This window comes from Tetrahymena thermophila, assembly GCF_000189635.1.
Source record: "Tetrahymena thermophila SB210 genomic scaffold scf_8254736, whole genome shotgun sequence".
Classification (NCBI taxonomy): domain Eukaryota; phylum Ciliophora; class Oligohymenophorea; order Hymenostomatida; family Tetrahymenidae; genus Tetrahymena; species Tetrahymena thermophila.
This window is the reverse complement of record NW_002476500.1, coordinates 255,100-272,088: the sequence shown is the minus strand read 5'-3', so window position 1 is coordinate 272,088 and position 16,989 is coordinate 255,100. Positions and strand designations below refer to the sequence as shown.

General features: G+C 19.9%; 2 protein-coding genes across 2 annotated transcripts in view; both read right to left on the bottom strand. All coding sequences in view use genetic code 6, as the record gives it.

Moving 5' to 3' along the window:
- Window positions 1–2,188: 2,188 nt before the first annotated feature.
- Window positions 2,189–11,314, bottom strand: TTHERM_00737560 (hypothetical protein; the record flags this gene model as incomplete). The annotated part of the gene is made up of 23 exons (XM_001011607.2): window positions 2,189–2,303; window positions 2,481–2,570; window positions 2,870–3,019; window positions 3,712–3,801; window positions 4,102–4,191; window positions 4,461–4,550; window positions 4,866–4,955; window positions 5,248–5,337; window positions 5,615–5,704; window positions 5,913–6,002; window positions 6,311–6,400; window positions 6,744–6,833; window positions 7,148–7,237; window positions 7,533–7,622; window positions 7,917–8,006; window positions 8,205–8,294; window positions 8,530–8,619; window positions 9,361–9,450; window positions 9,745–9,822; window positions 10,094–10,183; window positions 10,457–10,546; window positions 10,824–10,913; window positions 11,112–11,314. The coding sequence occupies 23 exons, from the start codon at window positions 11,312–11,314 to the stop codon at window positions 2,189–2,191; spliced, it is 2,256 nt and encodes a 751-aa protein (XP_001011607.2).
- A 1,399-nt stretch (window positions 11,315–12,713) lies between these two features.
- TTHERM_000736550 (cyclic nucleotide-binding domain protein) overlaps window positions 12,714–16,989 on the bottom strand; it is a gene marked incomplete at its 5' end in the record, with an annotated part of 4,958 nt that continues 682 nt past the window's right edge. Inside the window, 7 exons of the mRNA XM_012796396.1 lie at window positions 12,714–12,956; window positions 13,186–13,275; window positions 14,490–14,579; window positions 14,823–14,912; window positions 15,157–15,246; window positions 15,513–15,602; window positions 15,893–15,982. Of these exons, the coding sequence (XP_012651850.1) occupies window positions 12,860–12,956; window positions 13,186–13,275; window positions 14,490–14,579; window positions 14,823–14,912; window positions 15,157–15,246; window positions 15,513–15,602; window positions 15,893–15,982 (637 nt within the window). The 3' untranslated portion in view covers window positions 12,714–12,859. The remainder of the gene's footprint in view (window positions 12,957–13,185; window positions 13,276–14,489; window positions 14,580–14,822; window positions 14,913–15,156; window positions 15,247–15,512; window positions 15,603–15,892; window positions 15,983–16,989) is intronic.

Genomic DNA, 16,989 nt, shown 5'->3' with positions numbered 1-16,989 from the left:
GTTACTTACTCCTTCAAAAACAAACGAACATACTAACAAAAGCAACAATCTTTTTTTACAATCCTTTCTCCTCCAAATTTATTTTCTTAATTCATTATTTATTCTTATATTTAAAGCAAAAATAGTATTGGTGCATAGGGTGCAAAAGATTTAGGCACAGAAATAGCGTAGTGCAAGAATATCACAAGTTTGACACTTTATTTATAGTAAAAACTTAATTTATCGATTGATAAAGCAAGAAATTTTGAAAAAATTGATTATTTTGTTGATTTACGCTTTTCACTTAGTGATTAGCTAATTAAGTCACTTCGTTAGTAAGCAAGTTAGAGTTAGTTAGTTAGTTATTTATTTTTTTATTAGATTGCTTTTTTAATAACTTACTTACTTACTCCTCAACTAAAAAATAATCAATTTGTTAACTTAATTACTTAATTACTTACTTACTTACATACTGAGTTACTTACTCCTTCAAAAACAAACGAACATACTAACAAAAGCAACAATCTTTTTTTACAATCCTTTCTCCTCCAAATTTATTTTCTTAATTCATTATTTATTCTTATATTTAAAGGTATAATAGTATTGGTGCATAGGGTGCAAAAGATTTAGGCACAGGAATAGCGTAGTGCAAGAATATCACAAGTTTGACACTTGATTTATAGTAAAAACTTAATTTATCGATTGATAAAGCAAGAAATTTTGAAAAAATTGATTATTTTGTTGATTTACGCTTTTCACTTAGTGATTAGCTAATTAAGTCACTTCGTTAGTAAGCAAGTTAGAGTTAGTTAGTTAGTTATTTATTTTTTTATTAGATTGCTTTTTTAATAACTTACTTACTTACTCCTCAACTAAAAAATAATCAATTTGTTAACTTAATTACTTAATTACTTACTTACTTACATACTGAGTTACTTACTCCTTCAAAAACAAACGAACATACTAACAAAAGCAACAATCTTTTTTTACAATCCTTTCTCCTCCAAATTTATTTTCTTAATTCATTATTTATTCTTATATTTAAAGCGATAATAGTATTGGTGATGAGGGTGCAAAAGATTTAGGCACAGGAATAGCGTAGTGCAAGAATATCACAAGTTTGACACTTTATTTATAGTAAAAACTTAATTTATCGATTGATAAAGCAAGAAATTTTGAAAAAATTGATTATTTTGTTGATTTACGCTTTTCACTTAGTGATTAGCTATTTTACTCAAAATAAATTTATTTATTTCTAAATAAATCTAAAATAATAATTTTAATATAGAAAAAAATGATTTTATTAAATATATTTAAAACAAATTGTTTGATAAAGATACATTTAATATATAAAAACTAATAGTAATAATCAGATTTCTCAATCAAAACAATAATTCGAATAAATATTAAGAGATCAATTAAAAAAATAAGAAATAAAAGTAAAATTAATAAGATTATAAAATAATTTAAATATTTATATTTATATAATTAAGATTAAAATAGATTTTTGAAGGACTTAAATACACTAACTAATTAATTAAAATTAAAATAACATTTTTTTTATGACTAAAAAATAAAATGTATATTTTTAATAAATTTAATTGAATGTGATGAAATAACATAATCTCACTTAGTGAAAAACATTATAAATAATGAATACAATAAATAAAATGGATAGTTCTTTATAAAATGACATAAAAATTATTTAGCAAAAATATATACATATAAATAAATATATGTTTATAAATTTTATACATTTTTAAATAAATTTGGATATTTTGTAATAAATGAAACCTTGTTTTTATTTTAAATTACATAGACGCTGTATTTGATATGGCACTTTTTTTTGGGCTAAAAAGATACTTTGGGAATGCCTTAATTAATGAGCATTTACAGTATATTAAAGAATTCAAATATATTTATAATAAATAATTCGTCCTATTTCATCACTTTTTAATCTTCAATAATTTATTTTTAAGGCAACTAATCTTTTTGACTTGAGACACTTTGCTGTCGATTATTTTTATTTCTTGATTTTGTTTTAACTTTTAATATAAATTAATTAGTGTGAATTACAAAAAAAAATTAAATGTAAAAAAATTAAAAAATTATATTTTTAAAAATGTAAATAAAAGAATTTTAGCATAATAAAAATAAAATGAAACCTAAAAAATAAATTGTTTTAAATTCATTTTTATTTTCAAAAACATCATTAACCAAAACAAATATTTTACTTTAGTAGAAGTGTCAAATTCAAGAGATTAATGCACTTTTATAAATGAGAACCAAAGCCTGATACACCAATTTCACTAATTTAATTTTCCCTTTTTAAATATTAAATAAAAAATAAAGATTTAAATAACTAATTAGAAAGAAAAAATATGAAATAATAATTAATAAGCTTAAAAAGTTAGTTAGTTAATTAGTCAATTATATTGTTTTAAATTAATTTTAATTTAAAAATATTCACAATCCAAAACAAACAAATAAACTGTTATTACTAAAGATCAAGTGTCAAGTTAGAGAGATTAGTGCACTCTCCTAAACCAAAACCTAAGCCTGATGCACTTTAATCGCCGATTTAATTGCTACTTTTTAAATATTCAGTAATAGATATGTTAGTTAGAAGGAAAAAAAGAAAAAAAAATATGAAATAATAAAAATTAATTAATTAACTAAAAATAAAAAAAGTTGAAAATGAAAAAATGAGTTAATCAAACAAGCAAAAAAAGAAACAAATAAATAAATAAATAAAAACATAAGAAAGTAAAAAAAAGAAAAAATAAATAAATAAAAAGCTAATAAATAAATTATAAGAGTTAGTTATATTGTTTTAAATTATTTTTTTTGCTGAAAAATATCACAATAAAAATAAATAATAGGCATTTACCATAATCTAAGCATCAAATTTGAGAGATTAGTGCACTTTTTTAAACCAGAACCTAATCCTGTTGCACCAATTGCATCAATTTAAAGAAGGGCTAAGCGGCTCGAGTGGGCGAGTCGGAGGGTCTTAGCAGTGATATCGGGGGTTCGAATCCTATACCGCCCCCTTTATTTCGAAAAATTCCATGTAAAAATGTGAATGTTACCAGCGGTCTCCTTGGTAGGAGGGAAGGGCCAAATCTGATAGGTGGTAAAGAGGAGGCCCCATTCTGAACAGAAGATCTGGAATACAAATGGGAAGCGAGCATAATGCGTAGTCAAATCATGGAAGATTAGTAGAAATGCCATTAGGGTGTAGGTGACCCTTCCCTTCTAGTATATTACCCACAATTATATATAAATAAACTGGTATACGTATAATAATAATGTATAAGTAATTATATATAGGGCCCCTATCCCGAGTGCATGTCACCATGTGCGAGTATGTATGTATGTATGTATGTATGTATGTATGCATCAATTTAATTTTCACTTTATAAATATTGAAAAAAAATATATTGATAATTAGTTATTAGAAGGGAAAAATGAAGAAAAAATAAGATAATAAGAAATTAATTAATTCATTAAAATAATAAAAGCAAAAATAGAAAATGAAAAAAATGAATTAAATTAGCAAGCAAACAAATAAACAAAAGAATAAATAAAAAATAAACAGAAGCATAATAATAAAAAAAATCAAATAAATCAAATAAAATGATAAGAAAAAGAAATAGAGTTAGTAAAATTGTTTTAATTTCATTTTTATTTCAAAAATATCATAATTCAAAACAAATAATCTGATTTTACCTTAGATCAAGTGTCAAATTTGAGAGATTTGTGGACTATCCTAAACCAGAACCTAAGTCTAATGCACCTATTGGACCAATTTTATTCAACCTTTTTAAATATTGAAGAAAAATATAAAGTTAATTAATTAGTTAATTAGAACAAAAATTGATGAAATAATAAGAAATTTATTAATAAAAGTAAAAGTTGAAAATAAAGTTATGAGTTAAATTAATAAAAAAATAAATAAATAAACAAACAAAGAAATAAATAAATAAAATGCAAGTAAAAAAAAGAATAGTAAATCAAATAAATAGCAGATAAATAAATTAAAAGAGTGAGTTGTTTTGTTTTAAATTCATTTTTATATTTAAAAATACTACAATCTAAAAACAAAAAATCAGTTTTTACATTAGTTGAAGTGTCAAATTCTAGAGATTAGGGCACTTTCCTAAACCAGAGCCTAAACTTGATGCACCTTTGTCCCCAACTTAATTACCACTTTTTATTAATTAGTTATTTAGAAGGAAAAATGAAGAAAAATGATGAAACAATAAAATTAATTATTTAACTAAAAATAAAAGAAAAATCGAAAATTATAATATAAATGAGTTAAATTAAGAAATAAATATAAAAAAACACAAGCATAATAAAAAATATAAAATTAAATACCGAATAAATAAATAAATTAAAAGGAGTCATTTTATTATTTTAAATTCATTTTTTTTTTTCTAAAATATTACAATTAAAAACAAATAATATGTTAATACCTTAGTTAAAGTGTTAAATTTGAGAGATTAGTGCAATTTTATAAACGAGAACCAAAGTCTGCTACACCAATTGCATAAATTTAATTTCCACTTTTTAAATATGAAAGAAAAAATATATAGTTAAATAGTTAGTTAAAACAAAAAAATGTAGAAAAAATATTAAGCTTTAAGAAAGAAATAAATTAATTAAATAATAATAAAATCAAATGTTGAAGATGAAAAAATCAGTTAAATTAACAAATCAAACAGACAAAGAAATAAATTAAAATAAAATAAAACGGAAGCAAAATAAAAAAAGAATAATAAATCTAATAAGAAAATAGAGCTAGTTAAATTGTTTTAAATTCACTTATATATTCAAAAATATCACAATCCAAAACAAACAAATAAATAAACTGTTTTTACTAAAGATCAAGTGTGAAATTTTAGAGATTAGTGCAATTTCCTAAACCTAAAACTAAGCTTGATAAACCTCCATTGCCAATTTTATTGAAACTTTTTATAAAGTTAATTAGTTAGTTAGAAGGAAAAATGAAGAAAAATATTAAATAATAAGAAATTAATTAATTAATCATAAGAGTAAAAGTTGAAAATTAAAAAATAAGTTAAATTAACTAACATAAAAAAACACAATTGATCAATAAAAAAAAGAAAAATAAATAAATAAAATAAAAAGCTAATAAATAAATAAGTAAATAAATTTAAAGAGTGAGTTGTTTTGTTTTGTTTTAAATTCCTTTTTATATTTAAAAATATCATAAACAGAAAACAAATAATCTGTTTTTACCTTAGTTTAAGTTTCAAATTTGAGAGATTAGTACACTTTCCTAAACCACAACCTAAGCCTGATGGACCTTCATCACCAATTTAATTTCCACTTTTTAAATATTAAAGAAAAAATATAAACTTAATTTGTTAGTTAGTTTGTTATTTAGAAGGAAGATGAAAAAATATGAAATAATAAAAAATCAATTAATTAATTAATAAGTAAATGCAAAAGTTGAAATTTAAAAAATAAGTTAAATTAATTAATAAAAAAAGAAAAATAAATAAAATAATAATTAAAAGAGTTAATTGTCTATATTGTTTTAAATTAATTTTTATAATTAAAAATATCACAATCCAAAACAAACAAACAAATAAACTGTTTTTACCTTAATTCAAGTGTTAAATTTGAGAGATTAATGCTATTTCCTAAACCAGAACCTAAGCCTGATGCACCAATTGCACCAATTTAATTTCCACTTTTTAAATATTGAAAAAAAAATATAAAGTTAATTTAAATAAACAAACAAAGAGATAAATAAAAAAAACACAAGTAGTATAAAAGAAAAGAATAATAAATTAAATAAAAAGCTAAAAAATAGATTAAAAGAATTAATTATTTTTTTTAAATTCATTTTTATTTTCAAAAATATTAAAACCCAAAGAATGTAAACAAACTGTTTTTACAAAAGATTTAGTGTCAAATTTGTGAGATTAGTGCACTTTCCTAAACCAGAACCTAAGCCTAATGCACCTTCATGACTAATCAAATTATATCTTTTTAAATATTGAAGAAAAAATAAATATTTAATTAGCTTTAAGGAAATAATGAAGAAAAATTAGGAAATATTAAGAAATTAATTTAAATAAAATTAAAATAAAAGTCAAAATGAAAAAATGAGCTAAATTAACAAAAAAAACAAACAAATAACTAAATAAAACACAGTTCAATAAAAAAAGAAAATAAATCAAATAAAAAGCTCATAAATAAATAAATGAATTAAAAGAATTATTTAATAATATTGTTTTAAATTAATTTTTATTTTCAAAAATATCACAATCCAAAACAAATAAACTTTTTTTACTAAAGATAAAGAGTCAAATTTGAGAGATTAGTGCACTTTCCTAAACCGCAACCTAAGTCTGATGCACCAATTGCATCAATTTAATTTCGACTTTTTAATATTAAAGAAAAAATATATATTTATTTAATCAGTTTGTAATAGGAAAAAGTAAATGATTTAAAAATATTTTTTTTTATTTGTTAAAAATTATAAAAAACTCTAAAAACAAACATAAGAAATGAATATTAATAAAATCAAAAATTGAAAATGAAAAAATGAATTAAATTAACAAACAAATAATTAAATAAATAAATAAAAATAGAAGTAGAAGTAGAATAAAAAAAAATGAACAATAAATCAAATAAATAGCTAACAAATATATTAATAGATATATTGCACTGTTTTCTTTCATATTCAAAAATAAAAGTATCCAAAAGGAATAAAATGTTTTTACCTTAGATCTAGTGTCAAATTTTAGAGATTAGTGCATTTTTCTAAACCAGAACCTAAGCCTGATGCACCTTTACCACCAATTTAATTTTACCTTTTTAAATATAGAAGAAAAAATAGTAGTTAATTAGTTATTTAGAAAGAAAAAATGAAGATAAAATAGATATACTATAAATTCTCATTAATTAAGGTCAAGTTTTTATAAATTTTATATTAAGACTACAAAGGTAAGTGAAAAAGAAGTTTATTTTTTTTACTTTAATTAATGAGGATTTGCAGTAATAAAAATTAATTAATTTATAATAAAAGTAAAAGTGGAAAATGAAAAAAAAAAAGTTAGTTTTCTTATTTAAATTCATTTTTATTTTCAAAAATATCAAAATCCAAAAAAAAATAAATAGATTTTACTAAAGAATAATTGTCAAATTTGAGAGATTAGTGCATTTTCCTAAACCAGAGCCTAAACCTTATGCACCATTTGAACCAATTTAATTTGCACTTTTTAAATATTGAAGAATAAAAAACATAGAATTAATTGGTTAACTATATGTAAAAAAAAGAAGAAAAAATATAAAATAATAAGCAGTGAATTGAATTAATTAGGTAAAAGTAAAAGTTGGAAATGAAAAAATTAGTTAAATTAATAAACAAAAAATAAGTAAGTAAATGAATGAATAAAAAACACTTTCAAAATAAATTAAATCAATTAAATAGCTAATAAATACATTAAAAGAGTAAGTTAGTTATATTGCTTTAAATTCATCACAAAATAAAAATAATAAACTATTTTTACTAAAGATCAAGTGTCAAACTTGAGAGATTAGTACACTTTTCTAAACCAAAACCTAAGCTTGAAGCACTTTCATCACCAATTTAATTTCCACTTTTTAAATATTAAAGAAAAAAATATAGAGTTAACTAGTTATTTGGGAGGAAAAAATGAAGACAAAACATGAAATAATAAGAAAGAAAGAAATAAATAATAAAAGCAAATGTTGAAAATACAAAAATGAGTTAAATATAAAAAAAAACACAAGCAAGATAAAATAAAAAATAAAAATAAATCAAATAAAAAGTTAATAGATTAATAAATCATAAAAGATAGTTATATTGTTTTAAATTCATTTTTATATTCAAAAATATCACAACCCAAAATAAATAATATGCTTGTTTTTACCTTAAATCAAGTGTTAAATTTGAGAGATTAGTGAACTTTTCTAAACCAGAGCCTAAGCTTGATTCACTTTCATCACCAATTTAATTTCCACTTTTTAAATATTAAACAAAAATTAAAAATTAATAAGTTAGTTAGAAGGAAAAAATGAATAATAAGAAATTAATTATAATAAAGGTAAGTTGAAAATTAAAAAAAAATAAATGATTTATAGTTTGTTGTATTGTTTTAATTTTTTTTTTTTCAAACATATTATAATCAAAAACAAATAAACAAACAAACTGTTTTTACCTAATATAAAGTGTCAAATTTGAGAGATAAGTACACTTTCCTAAACCAGAACATAAACCTGATGCACCAGTTGCACCAATTTAATTTTCACTTTTAAATTTTAAGAAAATATTAAATAATAAATTAACTAACAATAGAAGCAAAAGCTGAAATTAAAAAATGAATTAAAAAGCAATTTCAATAAATTAAAAACATAAGCAGATAAAAAAAGAAAAATAAATCAAATAAAAAGAGAATAAATAAATTAAAAGAGTTGGTTTTAGTATTTTAAATTCATTTTTTTTTTCAAAAATAACACAATCCAAAACAAATAATATCTTTTTACTTAAGTTGAAGTTTCAAATTTGAGAGATTATTACACTTTCCTAAACCAGAACCTAAGCCTGATGCACCACTTGCACCTATTTAATTTTGCCTTTTTAAATATTGAAGAAAAAATAATAATTTTTTTAGTTAGTAAGTTAGTTAGAAGGAAAAAATGATGAAAAAAATATAAAAAATAAAAAATAAATAAAAAAAATCATAAAAGCAAAAGTTGAAAATGAAAAAAGAGTTAAATTAACAAATAAATGATTAAATAAAAAACACAAGCAGATGAAAAAAAAAAAAACAAATCAAATAAAAGTCTAATAAATAAATTAAAAGAGTGAGTAATAGTTTTATATTTAAGAATATATCCATCTAAAGCAAATATTTTTACTAAAGATCAAGTGTCTAAATCGTAAAATATAAGTAAAATAAATATAAAAAAAAATATTTATAAAAATTAATATAAAAAAAAATAAAATAAAAATAATATAAAAAAATAAATAAATAAATGAATAAATAAAAAAAAATTATTTTTAAGATGTTTTCTGAGTGCATGTTTCATGTGCGAGTAAATTCCATTCCATCGCCAATTTAATTATGATTTTTTAAATATTCAAGAAAAAATATGAAATTATAAGAAATCAATTATTTAACTAATAATAAGAGCTAAAGTTAAAAATGGAAAAATGAGTTAAATTAGGTAAGAAATAAATAAAAAAAACACAAGCAAAATAAAAAATCAAAATAAAAAGGTAATAAATAAATAAATTAAAAGAGTTAGTTTTTTTATTTTAAATTCATTTTTTTTTCAATATATCAAAACTCAAAACAAGTAATATGTTTTTACAATAGCTGAAGTGTCAAATTTTAGAGACTGGTGCACTTTCCTAAACTACAGCCTAAGTCTAACGAACCAATTGCATCAATTTAATTTTCTCTTATTAAATATTGATGAAAATATATAGAGTAAATTAGTTAGTTAGATGGAAAAAATGAATAGAGAATTTGAAATAATAAGAAATTAATTAATTAGTTATAAATCAAAGGCTAAGAATGAAAAAAATGATTTAAATTAGCAAATAAACAAATAGATAAAAAACATTTGCAGAACAAAAAAAAGAAAAATAAATCAAATAATAAGTTGATAAATAAATTAAAAGAGTAATTGGTTATATTGATTTAAATTTATTTTTAATTTCAACCCAAAAACAAACAAATAAACTGTTTTTACCTTAGTTGAAGTATCAAATTTGAGAGATTAGTGCACTAACCTAAGCCTGATGCGCCGATTGAAACAATTTGATTTTCCCTTTTTAATTATTGAAGAAAAAAAGAGTTAATTAGTTAGTTAGAAGGAAAAATGAATAAAAAATTTGAAACAATAAGAAATGAATTAATTATAAAAGCAAAGGATATAAATGAAAAAATGAATCAAATTAGCAAACAGACAAAGAATAATAAAAAAAAAAACAATATTCAGAATAAAAAAAGAAAAATAAATCAAATAAAAAGCTGATAAAAATTAAAAAAGTTAGTGTTTTTGTTTTAAATTCATTTTTTTTTTCTAAAACTGTTTTTACTATAGATCAAGTGTCAAACTTTAGAGATTAGTGCACTTTCCTAAACCAGAAATTAAGTCTGATGCACCTTGATCACCAATTTCATTTTCCCTTTTTTAATTATTGAAGAAAAAATATATATGTAATTAGTTATGAAAAAAAGAAGAAAAAATATGCAACAATAAGTTATGAATTAATAATAAAATCAAAAGTTGAAGATGAAAAAACAACTTAAATTAAAAAACAAATAAATAAATGAATAAAAAACACAATCAGAATAAAAGAAAAATAGATCAAATAAAAATTTATTAATAAATTAAAATTGTTTTAAATTCATTTTTATTTTTAAAAATATCAAAATCAAATAAAATAAATTGTTTTTACTAAAGATCAAGTGTTAAATTTGAGAGATTAGTGCACTATTCTAAACCAGACCCTAAGGCTGATGAACCCTAGTCGCCAATTTAATTACACCTTTTAAATTTTGTAGAAACAATACAGAGTTAATTCGTTATTTAGAATTAATAATAAAGAAAAATGAAATAATAAGAAAATAATTAATTAATTAGAAATAAAGACTAAAGTTGAAAATGAAAAAATGAGTTAAATTTAAAAACAAACAAAGAAATAAATAGTATAAAATTCAAGCAGATAAAAAAAAAATAAATTAAATCAATGAATGAATTATATCGTTTAAAATCCATTCTCATATTCAAAAATATCATAATCAAAAGCAAATAAATGTATTTACCTAAGATCAAGTATCAAATTTGAGAGATTAATGTGTTTTCCTAAACTAAATCCTAAGTCTGATAAACCTTCGTTACCAATTTAATTTTACCTTTTTAAATATTAAAGAAAAAGTATATATTCAACTAGTTAACTAAAAGCAAAAAATAAAGAATAGATTTCAAGTTATTAGAAATGTAATTAATTAATAATAAAAGCAAGATTTTAAAATGAAAAAATGAGTTAAATTATCAAGCAAACAATTATATCTACAATCTTAAAAGTCTCGAATCTGGAAGTTGATTTTTACTTCTTTGTCAGCAGATTAAATTTGGAGGGGATGGGGGGGGGGAAGGTATGGGGGGTCTTAAAAAATATTTGATAAAATTTGAATTTTTATTAAAAACTTGATAAAAAGCTTTTAAAAATGTTGTAATATGTAGCCCTCCAAGATAAATTTTTTGAGGAAAATAATTTGGCATGATAAGTATTGACTAAGGACCTATTGGTCATTTAACGACAGATTGATTGTTAATTCTCTCGTGTTCGTTATATTGCTTTAAATTCACTTTTATATTCAAAAATATCAAAGCAAAGAAACTATTTTTACTAAAGATAAAGTGTCAATTGTGAGAGATTAGTGCACTTTCCTAAACCAGAACATAAGCCTGATATACCTTTATCACCAATTTAATATTTACTTTTTAAAAATTGAAGAAAAAATGTATTATTAATTAATTAGTTAGTTAGATGGAAAAATAGAAGTAAAAATATAAAATATAAAAAAATAAATAATTTATAATCAAAATTAAGTTAAAATAATTCAAAAATAATTTTTTTAATAAATATAAGTGAATAAATATTGAAGATAATTTTAATTAGAAAATAATATTTAAATCTGATAAAAATTTTAATATAAAAAAGAGGAATAATAATATTAATAAATAAATAAATGAAATATACAGATTTTTTAGATAGATATGGAGAGCCTAAAATGATTAAAGTGAAGAGCTTAAAAACTTATTTTATTAATAAAATAAAATTAAAATAGTATTAATAAAAAAATGAATAATTACCTGTTCTAGATTGTAAAAATATGTTTTCTCTTATATCATTTATTTTTATTTTCAAAAATATTGAATAAAAATTTATGGAAATTTAATTAATTAAAAATGAACTAATGAATTTATTAATTTTTATGTCAAATTAATTTGTATAAAAATATTAAATAAATTTGCCTTTAGGAAGAAATGTCAAAAAAGTTAGTGTAAAATTAATTAGTTATTAAAATTTAATATTTCTATTATAACTTATACTCATAAAAATAGCTAGAATTAAAAATGGGTAAAAATAAATGTGTTGATAAAATTTTATTATTTAATGTGCTTAAATTTTGATAAAATTATTTTAATATATTAATTTTTCTGTTTTAGTTAAGTAAAGAGGTTAATATTTAAGAAATTAAAATAATTGTAATATGTCTTATTATTCTCAAATAATATTTATTTGTTTGCAAGAACATGTCATTTAGGTGTTTATTAAGGTTGCATGTATCCTATAAAGGTTTTTAGTCTATTTAAATAAGTTTTTCATTTTTATTAAGATAATTTTTTTTTAAGTAATAAACTATATACAATAAATTTGGATATTTATTTACCAACATAAAAATTTTAATTATCAATATATTTTAAGAATTTAATTTAATTAATTTACAAAAAATTTCTCAATTTTGAATAAATAAGAAATAAAATTTTAAGGTTCCCTCAAATTCCTTAATATGATAGAGTATAATATTTAAGATTAAAAGCTTTCATTGCTTTGGTTTGGGTGAAAACTGAGGGCTGGTTTTAGAGAAATTTATTCATGTATTTAAGTGAATTTAATTTTTTAATTTTCTTTTATTTAATAAGTTGTTTGTTTATTAACAATAATAATAAATATATCTATATTTTAGGTTAAAATATCAAACTATAAAATATTATATAATAAAGCATATTATTTTCTATTATTCAAATATTTAATATTTATTCATCCTTTTCACCACTTGTCTATCTATTATCATAATTAGAAATATATTTTTAAGACAACTAATCTTTTTGATTTAAGACACTAGCTTTTTACTTTCAATTATTATGATTCATTGAAAGAGTTTGCACTTTTATATTATATTAAATTAAAAAAATACTAAAAAAAATTAAAAAGAATAAAATTTTTAATTCAAAATTATATTTAAAATGAATAAATAAATAAAAATTGGCATTATAAAAAAGGAAAAGATAAATAAAACAAATAAAAAGCGAATAACAAATTAAAAGATATGTATTATTTAAATTAATTTTTATAATGAAAAGTACCACATTCAAATACAAATAAACTGTTTTTACCTAAGATTGAGTGTTAAAATTGAAAAATTAGTGCAATTTGTTAAAGCAGAACTTAAGACTGATGCACCTTAATCACTAATTTAATTGCGACTTTTTTAATATTGAAGAAAAATAATATAATTATTTAGTTATTTAGAAAGAAAATATGAAATAATATGAAATGAATAAATAAATAATAAAATCAAATGTTAAAAATAAAAAAATGAGTTAAGTTAAGAAAGATAGAAGAAGAAAAAAATAAAAATACAATAACATATAAAAAGAAAAGTAAATCAAATAAAATAAAATAAAATCAATAAACAAATTAAAAGAGCTATATTATTTTAAATTCATTTTTATAAGTAAAAATATCACAAACCAAAACAAATAAACTGTTTTTACCTAAGATCAAGTGTCAAATTTGAGAGATTAGTACAATTTGCTAAAGCAGAACCTAAATCTGATACACCTTAATCACCAATGTCATTTCTACTTTTTTAATTTTGAAGAAAAATAATTTAAATAATTAGCTATTTAGAATGAAGAAAAAATAGGAAACAATAAGAAATTAATTAATAAATGATAAAAGCTTATATTAAAAATAAAAAATGCTTTAAATTAAGAAAGATAGAAAAAAAATAAACAAGTAGAATAAAAATGCAAGAATTTAATTTAGGAATAAGTTATAAACTAGATTAATAAAATAAATAAAAATTCTTTTAATTTTGATATTTTAGCCTTATTTATTATTTTAAAAATAAAATTTATAATTTTAAATCATCATTTATTTTTTATAATAGTTATATTTATTATAATACTATCAGTTCTAATATACTATTACCCCCCTCCCCCCATAAACTTTTAAAAAATTTTTGAATAGCCTTAAAAAAGGCAGTACCCTAGGGTATTAAATATTTTTTTAAATAATATATTTGTTTTTACAAAAGATTAAGTGTCAAATTTGATAGATGAGTGAAATTTGCTAAAGCAAAACCTAAGTCTGATACACCCTAATCACCAATTTAATTCTAACTTTTTAAATATTTAAGAAAAAATAAAAATTTATTATGTATTTAGAAGGAAAAAATTAAGAATAAATATGAAATAATAAGAAATAATCAATAGATAAAAAAGTAATAAAATGAGTTTAATTAAGAGAGGTTGAAGAAAAAAAAAAAAAAGTATAAAAGTATAATAAATATGAAAAAGAAAAAGTAAATCAAGTTAAATAAAATGCTAAGAAACAAATTAAAAGAGCACTATTGCTTTAAATTCATTTTTATAATGAAAAATATCACAATCTAAATCATATAAACTGTTTTTACCTAAGATCAAGTGTCAAATTTGTGAGATTAGTGCAATTTGCTAAAGCATAGCCTAAGTTTGATGCACCTTAATCACAAATTTCATTGTAACTTTTTAAATATTGAAGAAAAAATAAATATTTAATTAGGTATTTAGAAGGAAAGGCTGAAGAAAAATATGAAAAGTAAAAAATAAATTAAAAATGATAAAAGCAAATGTTGAAAATAAAAAAATGAGTTAAAAAACACAAGTAAAATAAAAAATAAAAAGCAAATAAAGAAATTAAATGGGCTGTATTGTTTTAAATTAATTTTTATATCTAAAAATATCACAATCAAAAACAGATAAACTACTCAAGATCAAGTGCCAAGTTTGAGAGATTAATGCAATTTGCTAAACCAGAACCTAAGTCTAATGCACCTTATTCACCAATTTTATTGTAACTTTTTAAATATTGAGGAAAAAAAAATTAATTAGTTATATTTAAATAAAATATGAAATAATAAAAGTAAATGTTGAAAATAAAAAAATGAGTTAAATTAAGAAAAATACAAGAAGAAAAAATATAATTAATTTAAAATATAAAAGAATATTATATCAAATAAATAGCTAAGCAAATTAAAAGAGTTTTTTAAATTCATTTTATAACCAAAATTATCACAATATAAACAGATAAACTGAATTTACTCAAGATCAAGTGTCAGTTTTGAGAGATTAATGCAATTTGCTAAAGCAGAGCCTAAGTTTGATGCACCTTAATCACCAATTTTATTGTTACTTTTTAAATATTGAAGAAAATATCTAGAAGGAAAAAATGAAGAAAATATATGAAATAATAAGAAATGAATTAATAAATAAATTAAAAAAATAAATTTTAAAAATAAAAAAATAAGTTAAATTATGAGATATAAGAAAAACAAATACAATAATAAAAAACAAAATTAAATCAAATAAAAAGCTAAAAAACAAATTAAAAGAGTTTTTTTATTTTAAATTCATTTTTAAAAGTAAAAATGTATCAACCAAAATAAATAAACTTTTACTGAAAAGTAAGTTTCAAATTTGATAGATGAGTGCAATTTGCTAAAGCAGAACCTAAGTTTGATGCACCTAAATCACTGATTTAATTGTTACTTTTAAAACATTGAAGAAAAATAATATAATTAATTACTTATTTAGAAGGAAAAATTGAAGAAAAAATATGAAATTTTAAGAAATTAATTAATATAATAAAAACATATGTTCAAAATAAAAAATGATTTAAATTAAGAAAGATAGAATAATAATAAACAAGTAAAATAAAAAAGAAAATGATAAATAAATCAATTAAAAAGCTAATAAAAAAATTAAAAGAGGTATATTGTTTTAAATTCATTTTTAAACTAAAAATATCTTAAATCCAAAACAAATAAACTGTTTTTACTTTAGATCGAGTTTCAAACTTGAGAGATTAGTGCAATTTGCTAAAGCAAAACCTAAGTCTGATGTACCTTAATCACTGATTTTATTGTTACTATTTAAATATTAAACAAAAATAATATTATTAATTAGTTATTTAGAAGGAAAAATGAAGAAAAAATATGAAATATCGGGATATTAATTAATAAAAAATAAAAGCAAATCTTGAAAATAAAAATTGAATTAAATTAAGAAAGATAGAAGAAAAAAAACTCAACTACAATAAAAAAGAAAAAGAAAAATAAATCAAATAAATTTCTAATAAGTATATTAAAAGAGTTAAATTTTTTTAAATTAATAAAAATATAATAATCATAAACAAATACTTTTTATTTTGTCTAATGGTTCTAAAAAAATCAGAACCAAATTTTTTTAAAAATAAAAATTTGAGAATCAATATCACACCTTAATTAAAAAACCACCTTAAATTAAAGGCACCTTATCAAAAAGAACTGACGGTATATGAAACTCCATTATATTTAGACATGTCGCAGGGAAAAATTTATGAGGATTAAAGAAAGAAATAAGTTATTGAAAATTATACAAGTATTGTGAAATAAATAATCACTGCTGTCTTAACCATAACTTCTTCAGGGAAAACAATTAAATCATATGCTTATTTTTAAAGATAAATCCAAATATGTTTAAAATTATTTTCCTTCTGATTTACCTACTGGCCTATACTAACTAAAATGGATAAATGACATGTAAAATTATCAGTGAATAGGAAATTCACTCTATTTTGAATATAAAATTAAAAGAAAATTAAATAATCCACTAATATCGGAAGTTTTGCTTACTGTCCGCAATAAAGAAGAAATAAAAAAAATCATATATGAAGAAAAAGATATTATATTGCCTACACCTTAATGAATAGAGTTAATTAAGTAACTATACAGATTAAAAAAAATCTATTAGAGAGAGAGAGAGTTTAGAAAATATAAACAATCTTGATGAGATTTAAGAGATTCTGAATACTTTGAAATAAAAATAAATTTTAAGGAAAAAGCAGATTTACTTTGAGAAAATGAAGTTATAACTAATAAGACATATAGTAGTCAT